We start from the raw sequence: 19,668 nt of genomic DNA, 5'->3' as shown, positions 1-19,668 counted from the left end.
AGCGAACTCATACGTGAAGATCGAAATGTATTCAAAAATGTTCTGCTGCCCCCAAAGGATTGGCAGTAACTATCGGAAGTCTTCTGTAGTACATGCGATTTACAAAAAATCTGATTCACAGATTATCAGGACGTATCTCATGGTGACATATATTTGCACGCGCGTTCAAATATCCACACTCAGATGCAAACCCATTCTGTGGGAGACGACTTGACTCACCGCATGTTCATCAGAGAGAGATTGTTTAAAATGGTGAGGTTGGGGGCGCCTGGGTGGTGGTGACTCAGTCGTTCAAGTGTCTGACTCTCAGTCCAGGTCATGATCTCATGGTTCAATGAGTTTGAGTCCCACGTCGGGTTCTGTGCTGATGGTGCGGAGCCTGCTTGGGATTCTCTCTCTCTCTCCCTCTGTCTCTCTGCCCCTCCCCTGCCCTCTCTCTTGCTTCCTCTCTCAAAATAATAAATAAACTTAAAAATTTTTAAATGGTGAGGCTGGATCATAAACTTGCTTAGTAATTTTGTCTCCTGCTACTCTAAAATGCATTACTGACTTACCCTTCAGTCATTCATATAACACCTTCATCGTAAGACACGGCGATATGTGATGTGGAAATATGGAGGTGAACATAGCTAAGTTTCCAGTCTCCTGGAGAGATAAGATATGTACACAAGGAGCTAACTTTCCAGGCAGTAAACAGGTGCCAGGTGAGTGGGCTCAAAGACCGTCGAGAGTTCATTATCAATACGGTACAGACCCTTTGTGCACCATAGCCTGTGAAGGCTGTAAATGTGAATAATGCACGCTTCCAACCTCCAGGAGCTCAAAGTCTACAGAAACAGAGAGGTAAGTAACTAATCGTCGTGCCAGGACAAGGGAGCTAAAAGCTAAAAAAGCAAGGAGTACTATGTCGTGAGAAGGGAGAAGAAAAAAATGATTCAGTCTTGGATTCAGAAAGGCTTCATGGAGGAGAAAGTATTTTGATTGAATCTTGAAGGATGAAGGGGTTTTCCATTGGAAGACGGGCGATCGATGCGAAGGCACAGAAGCCACAGGGCACTCGGCAAGTCAGGGGAGTGTAAGGAAACCAGGACAGCTGAACCGTAGCGTGTGGGATGCTGGAGTGCTACCGGGGGACACGTATTTGGGGAGACGGTTTGGGAGCAGAGTGTGGAGGGCGCTGAACGGCACACTCTGAAGTTGGGACTTTATTCCGAAATAAAGGGGACCTAGCACAGGTTTCCGAACAGGGGAGAGTAGTGATCCGCCAGCTACTTTTAGGAAAGTAACCCTGGAAGTTGGTATGGGAGAAACAAGAGAACAGGAGAAGGAAGACGGGGTAAGAAACGGTAACAACGGGCGATCAAGAAGTGATGGTGGGTAGGACTAGGTAGTGATACTGTGCGGCACACCAACGAGACGGAGGAAACGGGTCTAAGCAAGGCAGTGATGGCGCTGAGACATGAATGTTGCCAGTAGTCAAGCGGGGAAATACAGGAGGAGGTGCAGTATGGGAGGGAGGGCGATGCATTTAGGTTTAAGGAGGTTGAGTTCGAGGGGGTCTGGAAGATGATCCAATGGGCAATTGGGAATACGCCGTCTGGAATTAAGAGCGAGGCTGTGGTTGAAGCACACACACACACACACACACACGCACACGCACACACACACGGAAGCTAGGGAGTAGATGAGTAACTGACCAACACCTGGGGAGAGAGAGACACAAGCTAGCAAGGAAGACGGCTAAGGAACGTGAAGAATGCTGTCATTGCAGGAGTAGACCCAGGGACAGGAGACGAGCTGAGGGCTGGTTGGGGGGGACAGGAAGAGTTCAGAAGCAGGGAGGGGAGGTGCGAGTGTGTTTGAGTACATTAGGAGCAGAAGAGTGGGGTTCAAGGGCACGACTCGGTCCGTGCTCTTTTACGCGTGTTCATTTCCCTTTCTAAGACCTAGCAACTGTGAGACCCGTTCTTTCAATCACACAACCCATACCAACTGAGCGCCGCCAGGGTACTGGGCATTGTTATAGGGTTGAAGATTCAAAGGTGTGCCAGATTTCCTGCCTCCCAACGCTTAAATTCCAACAATGGCAGGGAGACAACGAACAGTAGATAAATAAATTAATGGGATAATGCCATCATGTGATTTAGCTGTCTGATGAAATAAACCCAGTAACAGAGGGTGCAGGTCAGGGAGGCTTTCTTTTTTTTTTTAATGTTTATTTATTTTTGAGACAGAGAGAGACAGAGCATAAACAGGGGAGGGGCAGAGGGAGAGGGAGACACAGAATCTGAAACAGGCTCCAGGCTCTGAGCCGTCAGCACAGACCCGACGCGGGGCTCGAACTCACGGACTGTGAGATCATGACCTGAGCCGAAGTCGGACGCTCAACCGACTGAGCCACCCAGGCGCCCCCAGGGAGGCTTTCTTTAGATGGGTCAGAGCAGGGAGAGTCGCCCCAAGCAGGCCACACCTGGGCCGAGGCGGGGGGGGGGGGGGGGGGGGGGGGGGGCCAGCTGTGCCAAGCGTTGGAGGAGAGGTGACAGCGGTCTGTGGCAGAAATGTGGCCAGGGTGGCGGCAGCACGTTGCAGAGCGCTGGTGAGCCCAGACAGGCGTGGAGGTCAGAGCCCGTGGGCTTTCTGGTCCCGGCCGGGAGGCTGCATTTCACCGCGAGCTCCACGGGAAACCCCCAAAAGTGGCGTGCGTGTCTTTGGAAAAGCTTTTTGTTTGGAAAGTTTCTCCAAAAGTTGTAAGAACACGACCGTGTACTCCTTGCTCAAAGTCACCCACCGGGAACATTTTGCTTCATGTGCCATATCCTTTTTCTTCTCTGCACGTACGTGTTTTTTTCTGAAGCATTTACATGCAAGTGGCATCATTCAGGCCCCTTTGCCCCAAGTACCTTACTCTGGATTTCATAATGGGGCCCTCTTAGATAACTAGAATACACTTAGAGGCTTCAGAATATTTCATGTTGAAATAGTAATTTGCTGTCCACAGGCCAATGTTGTCAACTGGCTCAACAGTTGGGCCCCTGAGCACTTTTTTTCTTCCGATATAGGATCCAGTCTAAGATCATGTATTATATTTAGTTGTTGTTTTTTAAGTTACGCGAAATTCATATCCAGACAACCGTCTTAGTGTTTTCAATTCGTTGGCATTTGGCACATTCACACTGGTGTGTAAATAAAACCTCTCTCTAGTCTCAAAAATTTTTAATCACCCAGAAAATACTGAACGATCTTTTTAAAAAAAAATTTTTTTTAATGTTTATTTATTTTTGAGATAGAGAGAGACAGAGCATGAACGGGGGAGGGGCAGAGAGAGAGGGAGACACAGAATCCGAAACAGGCTCCAGGCTCTGAGTTGTCAGCACAGAGCCCGACGCGGGGCTCGAACTCATGGACCGCGAGACCATGACCTGAGCCGAAGTCGGATGCTTAACTGACCGAGCCACCCAGGCGCCCCGAGGGGTACGGTTTCTAATCTTAACTCAAACTGTTAACGGGGTGATACCAGTAGGCTGTGATGACATATGCTATATGATGTAACAGCTAGAACAATCATTAAAAATCTGTACAAAGAGATAGCCTCAAAAATACTGTAGATAAATCAGAATTCTAAAGAATGCTCAAATAGCAAAGGGAGGCAGGAAAATGAGAACCGTAACATGGGGAGAGAAAAGGAAACTTTTCTTAAAATGGCAGACTTAAGCCCTAACATATCAATTACTGCATTAAATCTAAATGGTCTAAATCTACTAACTGAAAGATAAATCACCTGAGTATATTTAACTACACGCTATATACAAGGAATTCACTTCAAATATACTATGATATAGGCAAGCTGAAAGGAAAAGAATAGAAAAGATATATCATGCAAATATTGATCAAAAGAAAACAGGAGTATCTGGAATAGTAATATCAGGCAAAGCAGACTTTGGAGCAAAGAAAGTTAACAGAGAGAGAGGGATATCATATCATGATAAATGGGTCAATTCACCAAGACAAATAGCAATCCTTTTTTTTTTTTTTTAAGTTTTTTTTTTTTAACGTTTATTTATTTTTGAGACAGGGAGAGACAGAGCATGAACGGGGGACGGTCAGAGAGAGAGGGAGACACAGAATCCGAAACAGGTTCCAGGCTCTGAGTTGTCAGCACAGAGCCCGACGCAGGGCTCGAACTCACGGACCGCGAGATCAGGACCTGAGCCGAAGGCGGCCGCTTAACCCACTGAGCCACCCAGGCGCCCCTAGCAATCCTAAGCGTTTATTCACCGAACAAAAAATACGTGAAGCAAAAACTGATAGAATTAAAAATAGACAAGTCTACAATTATAGTTGGAGATGTCAACATTTCTCCCTCAGCAATTGATAGGACAGCTAGGCAGAAAATGGCCCAGGATATAGAAGAATTCAACAACCACAGGGGCCCTTGGGTGGCTCAGTGGGTTTAGCGTCCGACATGTGAATTTTTCTCATCACTGCCGACTCCCCACACAGACCTTTCCTTATCATTCACAGAAGCTTTAATCCTCCACTTTCTGGAATGCATCCTTTTCCCATTCTCCCCCTCCCGATGTTAAAATTATTCTCTTAAAAACTCCAGCTGGCCTCCTTTATGCCATTATCTCAGATTGCATCCTCCCGTACGCGTCTGTAGTATGGGAAACCTGGTGACAATTCACTTTGAGCTAGAAGACTCTGGAAGACAAGGTATTTTCTCCCACCACCTAACATCTAAATCCCCTTCCGTGTGGATTCTGGGCTTTAAGATTCCCCGGTGTTCTTCTGTGTTCTTTCCGAGGCACACAGTCTCCCTCCGTTCAGTGAGCCCCAGGCAACGGTAAGTTCTCTCTCCATCTCAGATATCAGAGCTGACACTCCTTGCCTCCCCAGTCCCCCTGACCCTACGGGATGCAGCCTGTGGAAAAAGCCATTACTGCCATTCTCTCTGCAGAGGACAGAGAGAAAGAGCCTTCACCGGGAGACTTACTGAACAGGTTGTTCCAGGTCATATTGGTCTTTTCCTCCACCTCCATTGGCTGGAAAATGAGTACCCTGTGATGGTCAAGGTTTTTTAGCAATTCTTCACAGTAAAATGGGATCCCACAGCTTCCCTCCACTAGGTACCTGCAGTGGGAACAAGGCCACCTATTTGCACCAACGAACCATATTTTCCAAAGGAAAAATATTTGACTCATTTCAACCATTTGAAAATAATATTATTCTCTATTTGTTTCCATTCGTTTTCCTTTTCTAGGGTTGCTTTTTTTTTTTTCGTGTTTATTTTGAGAGAGGCACAGGGGATGAGTGGGGGAGGAGCAGAGAGAGGGGGAGACACAGAATCTGAAGCAGGCTCCAGGCTCTGAGGTGTCAGCACAGAGCCCGACACGGGGCTCGAACTCACAAACCGGGAGACCAGGACCTGAGCCAAAGTCGGATGTTTAACCGACTGACCCACCCAAGAGCCCCAAGGGGGTTGCTTTCTACATCTTTCTTTCTTTTCTTTCTTTCTTTTCTTTCTTTCTTTTCTTTCTTTCTTTCTTTCTTTCTTTCTTTCTTTCTTTCTTTCAATTTTGAAGAGAGAGAGAGAGAAAGAGAGCAGGTGCAGAGGGAGAGAGAATCCCAAGCAGGTTCCATGCTCAGTGTGGAACCCAACATAGGGCTTGATCCCACAACTCTGGAATCATGACCTGAGCCAAAATCAAAACACGGGACACTCAACCAACTGAGCCACCCAGGTGTCCCTCATTTTTAAAAATTACATAAAACATTCACATGTTTTTCAAAGCCAAAACTATATAATCAGGAGCATCCTCAGTCTTGCTTCCCTTGCTGACTTTATAAATAACCATGTCAGTCAGTTTCCGATTTCTCCTTTCAATGTTTCTTTTTATTTTTTTTAAATTTGTAGAACAATTTTTGGACGTTTATTTTGAGAGACAGAGACAGAGCGTGAGAGGGGGAGGGGCAGAGAGAGGGGGAGACACAGAATCCGAAGCGGGCTCCAGGCTCTGAGCTGTCAGCACAGAGCCCGATGTGGGGCTTGAACCCACAAACCGTGAGATCATGACCTGAGCTGAAGTCGGATGCTCAACTGAGCCACCCAGGCACCCCTCAATATTTCTTTTTAAAAACATGGGGCACCCGGGTGGCTCGGTCGGTTGAGCGTCTGACTTCGGCTCAGGTCATGATCTCACTGTCCGTGAGTTCGAGCCCCGCATCGGGCTCTGTGCTGACAGCTCAGAGCCTGGAGCCTGCTTCAGATTCTGTGTCTCCCTCTCTTTCTGACCCTCCCCCGTTCATGCTCTGTCTCTCTCTGTCTCAAAAATAAACATTAAAAAATTAAAAAAAAAAAAAAAGTAAAAACATAAACAGGGGTGTATATATATATATATATATATATACACACACTATATATATATATACACACACACTATATATATATACACTATATATATATACACTATACATATATATACACTATATATATATATATATATATATATATATACACTATACACACACACACACACACACACACACACACACAGAAAAAGAGGGGAGACAGAGTGAGAGACAAAGGGAAAGACCATGCCAAGTTCATGCCTGGGGTTATTTTAAATGAGACTTTGTCCAAGACATCTTTCCTCCAGAAGCAAGGCAAACTCATTAGAAAGAATGGATGCAGGGGCGCCTGGGCGGCTCAGTCAGTTGAGTGTCTGACTTCAGCTCAGGTCGTGATCTCGCGGCTTGTGGGTTTGAGCCCCGCATCGGGCTTTGTGCTGTCACCATAGAGCCTGGTGCGTGCTTCAGATTCTGTCTCCCTCTCTCTCTCCCCCTCCCCTGCTCGTGCTCTCTCTCCCTCTCTCTCTCAAAAACAAACACTAAAAAATTAAAAAACAAAAAAAAAGAAGGATGCAGATACTAAGGTGGGTTGTAAACAGTCAAGCAGGGGCACTGTCCATGTTGCTAAGGCAACTGGGGTCTGGGCCCCGGTGGAGGCATCACTGAGACACTCAGAAAGCAGTGAGTAAAGAGCCAGCCTTCAACACCTGCCACAGACGGAGAATATTCCAGACTACAGTACTGCCGGACCTTGCTCATTTACAAGTTGTGTCCTTAAACTTTACCAGTGGGGTGCTCGCTTCGGCAGCACGTATACTAAGTGTTCCCACTTTGCCTTTTGTGACACTTGCCCACGACGACGTCCTCAGTCACTGCTGACTACACGGAGAATGCCCGTACCCAACACAACGAAGGGGAAGCAACACTGAGGTCACCGAGCAAACGTCTGAGACAACCTAACGGGGGGCAATAACAAGGAAGAGGTGAACGGGGTCTATCCTACCAACCACGAGAAATGGCTCTTGAACAGCGGGCCCCGTGAACATACTGAGACGGGTACTTGTAGATACTTCTTCGGGAAACCCACGAAGTCTGGATCTGGGGAACGGACACGGAGGTCGGGACCTCAGGAGAGAAACAGGTTACTCACGTGTCCAGTTCTTTGGGGATGCCCCTGACATCGAGGTCTAGGCAGACCTTGTTGCGGATATCCTTAGGCTGCACGGCTCCGAGGGTGACGTAGGTGGTGTTCCTGTTCTTCATTATGGCGCTGGCAGCCGCACAGGGTATGTCGACGAAGGGGGACAGGGACATGATGATGAAGATAGGAATAGTCCGGATAAGCTTCTCCATGAAGGACCAGGAGGCCGCGTCGACGAACTGGCCCTCGTCGATGATGAAAATAATCCTTTCCTCTTTCACGGTCTGCACAAGGCGGAGACACAGAAAAGTGCGGTGGGACTTCGGGTTTTAGTCGCGTGTGCGGGTCTGCATGTGGACCCACTGAGTTTTGTGGGGCTAAATCAAAATCTTCTTTCCAGGTGATTTGTACTAATTTAGATTCCGGTAACTTGGGAGTTTGTGGCGATCGGGACAAAGCTAGCTGGAATGGATTTTCTTACTTGGTCAGAGCTTTGTGTAAAGATAATGTGTAGGATAAATGGGGTTGTAAGCAAGTGAAAGGACCCACTACATAAAAATGACTGATATGTTTACCACAAGTCATTTTATTTATTTTTTTTTAATTTTTTTTTTTTAACATTTATTTATTTTTGAGACAGGGAGAGACAGAGCATGAACAGGGGAGGGTCAGAGAGAGGGAGACACAGAATCCGAAACAGGCTCCAGGCTCTGAGCTGTCGGCACAGAGCCCGACGTGGGGCTCGAACTCACGGACCGCGAGATCATGACCCGAGCCGAAGTCGGCCGCTCAACCGACTGAGCCACCCAGGCGGCCCCACAAGTCATTTTAATCTATGGACAAATGAAGATCTCCTGGGGGTATGAAGGAGACGAACCTCGTTTATGCTGTTCTAGCCTGACATATGGTCTATGGTACCTTGAAATCAGATCACCTGTCCCATTCCTTGGGTAGGCTACCTCTCCCCCAAATAATCTGAATGATTTACGCACTCGTTAAGCATTTATTGTGCATCTACTAGGGTCAGGTATTGTTCTGGGTGGTGGGGCTACAAGGATGAAACAAAGTGAGAGTTTACATCTTAGTGTCGGCCCCTTACAGAGCACATCCTGGACTCCACTCTGTGAGCTGGCTAAATGGAGAAGACCTCCCCCGCTCTTCCTGCTCTGCACCCCTCTTGGCTCCCTCTGGGACGAGACTGGGTTAACCCACTCGTTCCCTCCACATTTTTACAAACAAAAGCAGCAGAGGCTACTTGAAAATTTCACGTTTCGTAAGAAAATCTCATAAAGTGTTATGACCCATTTTATCACATTTACACGATAAGTCTACTCTCATGGCCCCGTTCTGTTACCATATTTAGCCGTTCATTGACCTTGAGGACATTTTAACGGATGGGGAGGTTAGCATTGCATTGGTTTTGTTTTGGATTGATGCCTTTAAAAATACGGGGCAGATAGGGGCCCCTGGGTGGCTCAGTCCGTTAAGCGTTGGACTTCAGCTCAGGTCATGGTCTCGCGGTTCGTGAGGTCATCCCTCCCAGACTCATGCTCTTCTCTCGCTCTCAAAACTAAATGTTAAAATATTTTTTTAGCAGGAACTAAAAAAGCATGAATTCTAGAGTGCATCATGGGCCCTGGTTTCTTCATATTTAAAAGGAGAAGGTTGCACTGGATGGTCTCTAATTAATGTGACTAAAAGCCAACATCTACATTGTACTTAATATGTTCCAAGCACCGTGTGAGGCTCTTTCTAGAAAGTAACTCATTCTCCCCTTGCAACATTCCCAGGAAGTGGTACTATTGAAGCTATGCCCTGAGAAAAGTTCAGTTCAGTAACTTGCCAAGGTCGCACGGGAGAATAAATGATCTAAAGACAGTTGTCTCGGTGCTTAAAGCGTAGCTTTAGCGGTGGTTTCCAAACTCGGCGGTGTGTCAGAAACAACTGAGAAGTTTTCAAACAAAAGCCAGAGACTAAATCAATCCCTAAGCCCAACCCAAGTCCCTTGGGATCTTTAGGTGCGGAAGTAATAAACCCGTGTGTTTTGTTTTTTCATTTTCCGCAGAGATTTTAATTCAAGTACAATTTAACAATGTTATATTAGTTTCAGGTGCACAAGATAATGATTCAGCAATTGTATACATTACTCAGTGGTCCTCACGATAAGTGTACTCTTATTCCCCTTATTTATTTCACCGGTTCCGCCTCCGCCTCCCCTCTGGCAACCACTCTTTCGTTCTCTGTATTGAAGAGTCTGGTTTTGTTGTTGTTGTTTGTAAATCCATGTTTTTTTGTGTGTTTTTTTTTAAATTTTTTAAATGTTTATTTATTTTTGAGACAGAGAGAGACAGAGCATGAACGGGGGAGGGTCAGAGAGAGAGGGAGACACAGAATCCGAAGCAGGCTCCAGGCTCTGAGCCGTCAGCACAGAGCCCGACGCGGGGCTCGAACTCACGGACCACGAGATCGTGACCTGAGCCGAAGTCGGACGCTTAACCAACTGAGCCACCCAGGCGCCCCTGTAAATCCATGTTTTTTAAGAAGCTTTCTGGATACTTGTAATGCCAACTGTCCAGAGTCTGACATTTTGAAATTACTCATAATGCCTCGCTTATTTGCCCGAAGCGGAGAAGGAGAAAGTGGTGGTACAAATCTAAGACAATGCCACAAACTTGTATCGATCATTTATAATGTGCCAGACGCTGTGCTGTGCAATAATAATACACAAATGAATCAGGCTCCCTGTCCTAAGAAGCCCACAATCGCCTGAGAGGCAGAGACACCCATATAAGGAACAAATTGTAATACTGTATGGCAAATATAATAAGAAATATGTTCAAAGTGTTACAGAAGCAGGGTGGAAGAAGGATCAGTCATGCCTAGCGCTTTGGGAGTTTTCACCAAAGAAGTGACGTTGAAGGATGACTAGCATTTCTCCAGGTTAAGAAACAAACAAAAAACCAAAACCCTTTGGACTTATGTCATTAGCCCTGGGAGTGATGTGGACAGTATAAAGCACGGGGGTGGCGCAATTTACACCTGTTCGTGGAGAATGAACTGGAGAGGAGAGGTCTAAGGCACAGAGCCTTGTTGGGAAGCCATGGAAGTCGTCCAGAGTGACAGAACTTGAACGACAGCAGAAGAGAGGGAGGAGACATTCCCAGGGAGAACTGAGTAGCAACCGATGAGGAAGAGAGCAAAGATCATTTCAAGTGATGCGTGAATGACTTTGCCATTAGCTAAATCAAGGATCGGACTGAGGAACAAGGGGCCCTGCGGGAGGAAACATAAAATTTAGTATTAGACGCTGAACTGAACGCGAGTTTCTACATCCACGTGTTACATATGGAAGGCTCTTGGAAAGCTGGTTCTGGGTGCTTATGAACGAGGTGAGGACTCGAAAAGAAATCTGGTGATCGTCCACATTCGGTGAATTGTCATGAGGTTACTCAGGGAACGAGGTAAGATGCGGGGGGCAGGGGGAGGAGTGTTTCTGACAAAGAGGCGCCGTTCCAAGTGTATTCACACAACGTTCCAAGTGTGTTTACACCACCCTGTGAGTCAGGTACTGCTATCTGCCTATTTTATAGATGATTAAACAAGGGCATAGGTAAGTCAACTTGCACAAGGTTACCCAGGTAGCAAGTGATAGGCCTGTGGGTTCAAATGTGGGTAGCATGGGGCGCCTGGGTGGCTCGGTCGGTTGGGCGTCCGACTTCGGCTCAGGTCACGATCTCACGGTCCGTGAGTTCGAGCCCCGCGTCGGGCTCTGTGCTGACCGCTCAGAGCCCGGAGCCTGTTTCAGATTCTGTGTCTCCCTCTCTCTCTGCCCCTCCCCCGTTCATGCTCTGTCTCTCTCTGTCTCAAAAATAAATAAACGTTAAAAAAAAGTGTTTAAAAAAAAAACAAATGTGGGTAGCGTGACTAGGGAGCCTCCACACATGACCCCTTGGCCATACTGTACCTCTCACAGAGCGAGAAGAAAAAAGGGCTGGTCTCAAGGAGAAGCCAGACTCCCGGGAGTAATGTGAAAGGGACCCCTTTCAAGCACAGCTAAATTCTGAACAGACTCTTGACTTGAGGTTTGGAAGGAAGAAAGGAGAACGAGACGCGGGCTGTGTTAGGATAAAGCTCTCACACCGGTCGAAGCCTTTTGCCGGTGGCGTCTGAACCCCTCCGGCCGCCTCCCGGTTGCCCTTGCCCCCGACTCGACCCACAGCGGCTCTTACTTGCTCCAAGATCTTCATAAACAATGCTTCCAACTGCTTTTGCTTTCTGAAGGTGGTCATCTTGGAAACCTCTCGTGAAATAGGGAACTGTACAAAGAATCGGGAGAAGATCAGGTATGGGAACATAGCAAAGGGCGCTACTAGCTGCGTGACTCGGGGCAAATCACTTTCCCATTCTGCGCCATCGAATCCTCATGCGTTAGCTAATTCATGGCGTCCCTTCCGGCTGTCACACGCGATGTCACTGAATCTAGTAAGATACAGGAAGTAACGGGGCATACTCTGTCTTTGCACTGGCAGTCTCCTGGACCAGCTAGTCCAGTGTAGCTATGATGGGAAGGTGAGAGCCAAACGAATCAGCGGGTTTGGGATTTTTTTTGAGTATGGTATTTCTAGATACTTCCAATGTCTCAGGAAGGGGGATGCTCATTCAAAGACGTTTGGGAACCATTTCCTCATCACCCAGATTCTCCACATGAGAAAGGAAAAAGGCGATAAACGGCCAAGAGACGCTAAGGCGTCAGACCTCAGGCAGGGGTCGCTGCGCGGGCCCTGTCCCTCTTTCCTGCAGGCGTCAGATCTAGTGACTCACCCGGACGTGGAAGATGTCATTCAGAAGACAGTGGAACTTCTCGTCCAACAGTGTCTTGACTTTATTTTGAAGGTTGGTCTGTCGTTCTTTATAATGTTTACAAGTATCCAGACCTAGTACACTGGCCATGAATATCTGGATGGTATAAAAATTTTGATGGAAGCTGATCTTAGTCAACGCGATAGCAATCGTCCTGTTCGTGAGAAAGCCAAGAAGCAGAAGAGAGTTCTTAAACGTATGCTTTGAAAAGAAGAAAGAACGACGGAACGCTCCGGTTTTTCGTAGTCAGTTGCAACAGAACTTTCCTATATTATCTGGAAGCTGTTCGTTATTCCTGCTTCAGATACACCCCCTCATCCCGCTATGTCCCTGAGCCCTCCTAACTGACCCTGGCTCTGCCCTCTTCTACGGCCCCACTCCCACCACCTTGCTCTAGGCCCTCAGACTTTCACCCGCACTGCTGAGTAACATGCTCCTACCCTTGCCTAGTGCCATGATTCGACGCACCACCTTTACAGAAGCCCGACGTTAACGGGATCGATGCCAATTCTCTCTCCGATCTGCAAGTCTTCAGCGGCTCCCATTGCCAAAAGGTGTAAGCCTACGCTTCTTTTCTGTGACATACAAGCCTTTTCCGGGTCTCAGTGTGCCATTTCTTGCCGCTCTGCCCAGCAGTCCATCCTCTACCAACGAACTGGTGAGACATCCCTGAACACCCAGAGTGGTTTCCTCTCCCCATGCCTCTGTGCGGGCTGTCTCCCCAGCCTGGAAGCTTACCACTCCTCACAGCCCCTGGTAACCCCTCGTCTCCTGCTTGTCTGCAAATCTCAGCTCAGGTGCAGCCTCCTGGAAATCTTTCCTGGAGCCCCAAGGTTGCGTTACATACAAGGTTGGGTTTGTCCTAGCTTCTGCAGTATCCCGGTTGCACACTTCAATCACTGTCCTCACCGATCCTATTTTCATCGTCTCTCTCTCCTCTTCCGTGAGCAGTTACGTAGCGGCATAGATTGGGCCCCTAATCCAAAATGACTAGTTTCTTTATAAGAAGGGGAAATTTGGGGCGCCTGGGTGGCTCAGTCGGTTGAGCGTCCGACTTCGGCTCGGGTCACGATCTCGCGGTCCGTGAGTTCAAGCCCCGCGTCGGGCTCTGGGCTGACAGCTCAGAACCTGGAGCCTGTTTCAGATTCTGTGTCTCCCTCTCTCTCTCTGACCCTCCCCCGTTCATGCTCTGTCTCTCTCTGTCTCAAAAATAAATAAACGTTAAAAAAAAAATTAAGAAGGGGAAATTTGGACACAGACAAGGCACAGGGAGAACACTATATAAAGGCAGAGATCGGGTGATGCTTCTACAAGCCTACAATTGGTAGCCAACCACCAGAAGCTAGGGAAAAAGGCATGGAACAGACTGTCCCTCACAGCCGTCAGCAGGAACTAACCCAGCTGTCAACCTAGGTCTCCGACTCCCAGCCTCCAGTACCGGGAGGCAATACATTTCTGCTCAGGAAGCCATACAGTTTGTGGTTCTTTGTTATGACAATTCTAGCAAACAAATACAGCCCTCAACAGTTCCCGGAACACAGTAGGTACTCAATAAGTGACGGAATACATGAATGAATAAATAAATGTCTTCTGGTTATAATGAATAACCAGCGACGTTAAAGATATTTGCAAACTGGCCTTTCGCAGGCTTGACATTGAAAAAAGAGTAGAGGGGCGCCTGGGTGGCTCAGTCGGTTAAGCGGCCGACTTCGGCTCAGGTCATGATCTCGCGGTCTGTGAGTTCGAGCCCCGCGTCGGGCTCTGTGCTGACAGCTCAGAGTCTGGAGCCTGTTTCAGATTCTGTGTCTCCCTCTCTCTGCCCCTCCCCCGTTCATGCTCTGTCTCTCTCTGTCTCAAAAATAAATAAACGTTAAAAAAAAAAATTAAAAAAAAAAAAAAGAAAAAAAGAGTAGAAATACAGGTAATGTAAGGTTTCTAAGCATATTCCCCTTAAAGGCTTGAGGTCCTGTGAATGACACACAGGTAGCGTAAGGTTTCTAAGCATATTCCCCTTAAAGGCTTGAGGTCCGATGGTGAAGGGACATGAGACACCATCGTCATCTCAGTCACCGTCACCGTCACTGAGTATCACTCTGTCCATGAGGTGCCACATGACATTTCTTGTATGAAAACACATGAATGGGGTGAGATAAGTACATTGGCTCTGCCTTCCAAAGGAGAATCCAGAGGCCTATCATTCTCTATCGCCAGCTGGATAAATTTCTGTTTGTTCTGCTGACCCGATCTTGCCCCCAACGTCCATGCCAGGAGTTCTCAAAGTGTCCGCACACCGGGATTACTTAGGAAGCTTTAAAATATTGATATCCAAGCCCCGCCTGGCATTAAATCAGGATCTCCAGGGGTCAGCCCTGCTTCTCATTTTCTTAGTTCAATCTGTTTATCATCTATTACCTATTTAGTACAGAGGGCATGGCACCCAGTAACTGATAGACTGTGGGTAGTTCACAAAAGGCGAATTACATCGAGGAGAGGAACGTGACAATAAATGAAACTCTTAAGGACATCAGGAATCTCTGAGTTCTCAAGAAACGATCATGGCAAGACACTCACCTGTGGTTCTCACCTTGGGCCAGATACTCAATTTCCATAAGTATCTGGCTTTTTCCATATCCTGATAATCCTTCGTACATTAGGACTCGGCTGCAGTTGGACACCAAAAATTCCTTCATACGACACATGAAGTATTTGATCTCCTTATCACGTCCTGTAATTTGCATTTTTTAAAAAGGGAGCAAACCTAATCAACATAAAGTAGTCGAGACATATATAAAAAAAAAAACACATAGTGATCACGCTCCTACAAATACCTTTAGAATTCCCATGGAATTGCTCATGACCTTTCTTGAGATACTGTGCACTTTAAAAATTTTTGAAACCTTTCTCTGGAGCTTTCTAGTTACGGTTTTATCTGATCCCCACACGCTGTGAGGCCAAGTATTCGTAGAACGCTCATTATAACGTCCATTTAATTTTAGTGTAGAAAACGGAGATTTAAGGTAGCAAACTGCTACCAGAATTAAACCAGGGTTGTCTGACCCCGGTCCTTGCGTTCTTTTCCTTTTTCTTTTCCTCCATAGCACACGAGAAGTAATCTATAGATTATTACATTGGGAAATAAGTTTATTAAATTAGGGTTCCCACGTTAAACAATTATGGAAAACATTTTTTATTCCTACTTCTGTGAAAGAAACTTGCTCTCTTCTATGAGAAATGATCCTTATCTCAGGGCTACTGGAAACATTATCCGTACTAAGAAAATTCAACTTGCTTTCAAAAGTCATGTGTAGATTATTTCTATCACAGGAACAACCGACATTATAAAATATAGTCTTTTTCTGATTGTGAAACTCAACACATGCTCGCCATGAAAAATACGGAAAACTGAGAAGAAAATAAACATCACCTTGGTCACAACCCTGACACTTCTTTTTCTTACATCTTTTTAAATATATGTAATAGGAAGCCTGCCTGAGATCTGAAACCCAGCCCACAATTTTGGGAACCTTTCAGGGCTGGTTCTTTCTTCTTTGCTGGATTGGGCACTGCTGGCGCGGGGTGGGGGTGGGACCATTTTGGACCCCTTCACAGAGCAAACACGTAGCCCGGTGTTATCTAATGTCTAGTGAAAACCAGGACGATTACTCTAAGCTTAGATGTTTTATACAAAGCAGCCGAGTGTTTACGTGGTAAGGCAAATTTCTGGGCACGATTCGGGGAGAACCACTCTGCAGGTTTCACTGCTTCATTTGGGGGAAACGTTCCCTCTCTGAAAATGCATTTGAACTTCAGTATTGTGAGATGCGTCACACTCTTCTTTGGCCTGAACCTCACGGAGGTAACTCAGAAAAGTCACGTCACCTTGTTTCTCTCCCAACGAGGCCCTAATATCTGGGACACTTTTTGAGTATAGGTTTGTTAACATCTATGCTGTTAGCATATACGATTTCATTTTCAGGAACTCTTCTTAAAAAAAAGGGTATTTCCTATAGTCCTCACCTCTGACAAGTTTCTTTTTGGCTAGAGCGATAAGGAACGGTTGTGTGGGCTTGATCTTTACCTCACAGCGATGGAATCAGGGCAAAGAGGCGCCCAGACCAGATTGGGAAACATGAGCAGATTGTGCCAATGTGGCCTGCTATGGCGGTCGGATGGAGTCCTTGGTCTTATACAAGGGGGTTAGGACTTCCATTTGCTGTCAGTCGCCGTGACAACAATCATATCGTAGGACGGGCAGTAAGGCCTCGGAGGAGGGTGAGGGTGAGCATTCCTTCTCCTTTCCAGCCTTCAAGCGTCTGGGAATCTGTATTTACAAGAAGTGATTAGACTCTGAAAAACACACTACTGAGGATCCAAGTACCCTTTTCAGTTCTGGAACTGCTGCCTTCTTTCTGCTCTGCTGAAATCAAGATTCTGTCCTGATATCCCCCCAAAGTGTGGGACAGAGCCTCCTCCTGATTGTCCTAACACAGTTAGGACCAGGATTTAACTTATGATGATACTTTTAGGGATGTTCATCTAACAGAAGAAAATGACAAGTGTTCCTAGAAATGGCTGTCTTCAGATTCCACAGGCCTATCTTCATGACGGTCTCTTCCCCCAGAGGGTGTATCCTTACCTCACTTTAGGCCCCCTTCCCTGTCTAATCTCGTGTCAAGTTAGCTTTCTCTTGATACGCTTCCTGTCACCAAGAATCACAAAAACACCACTGCCATTGCCAGATAGATGATAGATCTAAATGTAAAAGGTAAAAACAAAGTTTCTGGAAGAGAATCTAAAAATAGATCTTCACGATTTGGGGTGATGGAAAACTTTTAAACAGTGTACAAAAGCACTAACTGTCAAAGACCAGATTTATATAACCTAGATTATACTAAAATACAATATTCTGTTCATCAAACACATCACCAACAGGGTGAAAAGGCAAGCACGGGATGGGAGGAGTTACGTACAAGAAACACAAACGACAGCGGACCCGTGTCCAGAATATACAAAAAATGCCAACAGATCTAAAATAAAGATACGACCCAACTGGAAAATAGGCAGCAGAGTTGTATAGACGCGTTATAAAAGATGATGCCCAAATGGCCAACAAATATATGAAAAAGGAACTCAACCGTATCAGGGAAGCACAAATGGAAATCACAGTGAGACACTACCACACACCCAACAGAGTTATGAAAATTATGAAGACTTAAAACGAAGTTGTTGGTGAGGATGAGGAACTCTCCTAACACCGTGGGTCAGCATATAAGTAAATACAGCCATTTTGGACAATTATTTGGTATCATCTCCCAAACCATCTCCCAAACCTCAAGAGAAACACGTACGTGTGTTCGCCAAAAGACACACACAGGCATCTATTTTTCCATTTCTTCGCCTGGAAGGTGATTGTACGCCCATTTTGTGATCATTCGTTAGGAGGCACGCTTAACGCTGGTATACTTTTCTGTATGTTTTGTTATAGTTCAGTAAAGAAGCTTAAAAATCACGGCTTACTACCTACCCAGCAAAGGGTAGCCCTCATTTCTGTTGCAGATGAGGTATGCCATACCAAACATGCTGAAGAGAAGAAAAGAAAAGATGTTAGAGTGAGAACCCGGAAATATAGAAAATTCCACCAAGTGCCCGGACGGTGATTTGGCAAGCACATGCTGTGTGCCTGGCACGGTTTCAAGTCCTCTGCCCATGTACCGCCCTTTACCCCGGACAAAAACCTTACGAAGAAGGTACGATTATATCCATTTTACAAATGAGGAAATTGAGATGCAGAGCGTTTAATTTGCCCGAGGTCCCACGGGGAGTGGTGGCAGGAACGGAGAATACCGACAGAATCAGTATCTATAACCGGGCCAGTGTATACACGCTTGCCCACTGCGCACTACTGTTTCTTGAAGGAGCCTTTTTAGTCAAGTGGACCATCCCCTTGTCTGCACTGCCATACCATTGTGTTACGTCTCTGTTATAGCACGTACCAACTTCTGCGTAATACACAGCTCACGGGGTGTATCGTATATGTTGGTCTTCCCCATTAAATTGTGAACTTTCAGGGCAGGACCCAGGCCTGTTCGTATTCGTATGTGCATTTCGACACTATCTCATCTGCAGAAATGGTATAGAAGAACTAGGAGGAGGGCGGCCTTTGGGACGAGACGGTTCTGAATTTCTGTGGCAGACGGACCGCATTGATGGCCCCACTTCTTGAACCCTACTTGTATCTACGCCCTGGGCTCTGTCACTCTACAGAGCCTTCCTGCTGTGAGCTCATCCTTGTGAATGCTTTGCCAATGGGATGTTTTTTGTTTTTTGTTTTTTTTAATTTTTGTTTGAGAAAGAGAGAGTAAGCAGAGGAGAGGGACAGAGGGGGAGAGAGAGAGAATCTCAGGCAGGCTCCACGCTCAGTGTGGAGCCCGACGCGGGACTCGATCCCGTGACCCTGGGATCATGACCTGAGCTGAAATCCAGAGTTGGATGCTCAACCAACCGAGCCACCCAGGTGCCCCTGCCCGTGGGATGTTACCAAATGCGACACAGAGGCTTGACAAATGCTTGGGCTTTGGGCTTGCTCTCTGTTGCTCTTCTGATATTGCCATGAGAACAGGCCTGGGCCAGGCCGATGGAGGATGGCACACATAGAGCCAAATCGTCTCATTTATATCAGCCAAACTTCCCACCTACCCACCGTCCCCCTCCCCCCCCACCCCCCGACATCGTCCTGGATCAGCCAACAAACTGCTGAACTCCAGGCATGTGAACAGGCATAGACAAGATCAGCCAAACCCAGCCAAGATCAATTGAGTCCCACATATTTGTGGGATAAGTAAATATTTACTGTGGTATACCACTGTATTTACTGTGGCTTCCTATAACGGAGCGTTATTGTGGCATTTTGAATCTTGGCTCTTTGTTTGCCAGATTTACGACCACGGACGTAAAGTCGTTACGCCTCTGAATCTCAGTTTTTAAATTTATAAAGCGGAGACAATGATAGTGTCTCCGTGATGTGGCTGATACTAAGAATAAACTATGTATTTTGAGGTAAAGTGCCTAACCCTTAAGAAGGACTCACACAAAAAAATTAGTAGTATTCATTCACTTATTCACACAGCATTTTATTGATGGTCTATGCAAGCCAAGTACAGTGCTGAACCCTGGGAATACAAAGACGAAAAATAAAGACTCCTTGAACCAACTGCAGCCCTGGTACTGTTATATGATCCTTTAAGACCTAGATTCTAGCTCGCTAATATAAAGAATAAATACCTTTCCACTTTCTGTATTACTCATTTACTTGTTATTAA

General features: G+C 46.3%; 1 protein-coding gene across 9 annotated transcripts in view; it reads right to left on the bottom strand.

Annotated features, from left to right (window-relative positions):
- ADCY10 (adenylate cyclase 10) overlaps positions 1 to 19,668 on the bottom strand; it is a 74,667-nt gene that overhangs the window by 30,267 nt on the left and 24,732 nt on the right. For 8 of the 9 annotated variants that reach the window (XM_019423661.2, XM_053909345.1, XM_019423669.2 and 5 more), the window contains 6 exons: positions 17,874 to 17,929; positions 14,921 to 15,074; positions 12,311 to 12,503; positions 11,719 to 11,805; positions 7,499 to 7,773; positions 4,994 to 5,130 (listed from right to left, as the gene is read on the bottom strand). In XM_019423661.2, the coding sequence (XP_019279206.2) occupies positions 4,994 to 5,130; positions 7,499 to 7,773; positions 11,719 to 11,805; positions 12,311 to 12,503; positions 14,921 to 15,074; positions 17,874 to 17,929 (902 nt within the window). The remainder of the gene's footprint in view (positions 1 to 4,993; positions 5,131 to 7,498; positions 7,774 to 11,718; positions 11,806 to 12,310; positions 12,504 to 14,920; positions 15,075 to 17,873; positions 17,930 to 19,668) is intronic. The other variant, XM_019423679.2, reaches the window with a different exon arrangement.

Source organism: Panthera pardus, unplaced genomic scaffold (assembly GCF_024362965.1).
Source record: "Panthera pardus isolate Hobbes unplaced genomic scaffold, ASM2436296v1 HiC_scaffold_21, whole genome shotgun sequence".
NCBI classification, from domain to species: Eukaryota; Metazoa; Chordata; class Mammalia; order Carnivora; family Felidae; genus Panthera; species Panthera pardus.
The sequence above is the reverse complement of the archived record's forward strand: the minus strand, read 5'-3'. Positions and strand labels throughout refer to the sequence as shown.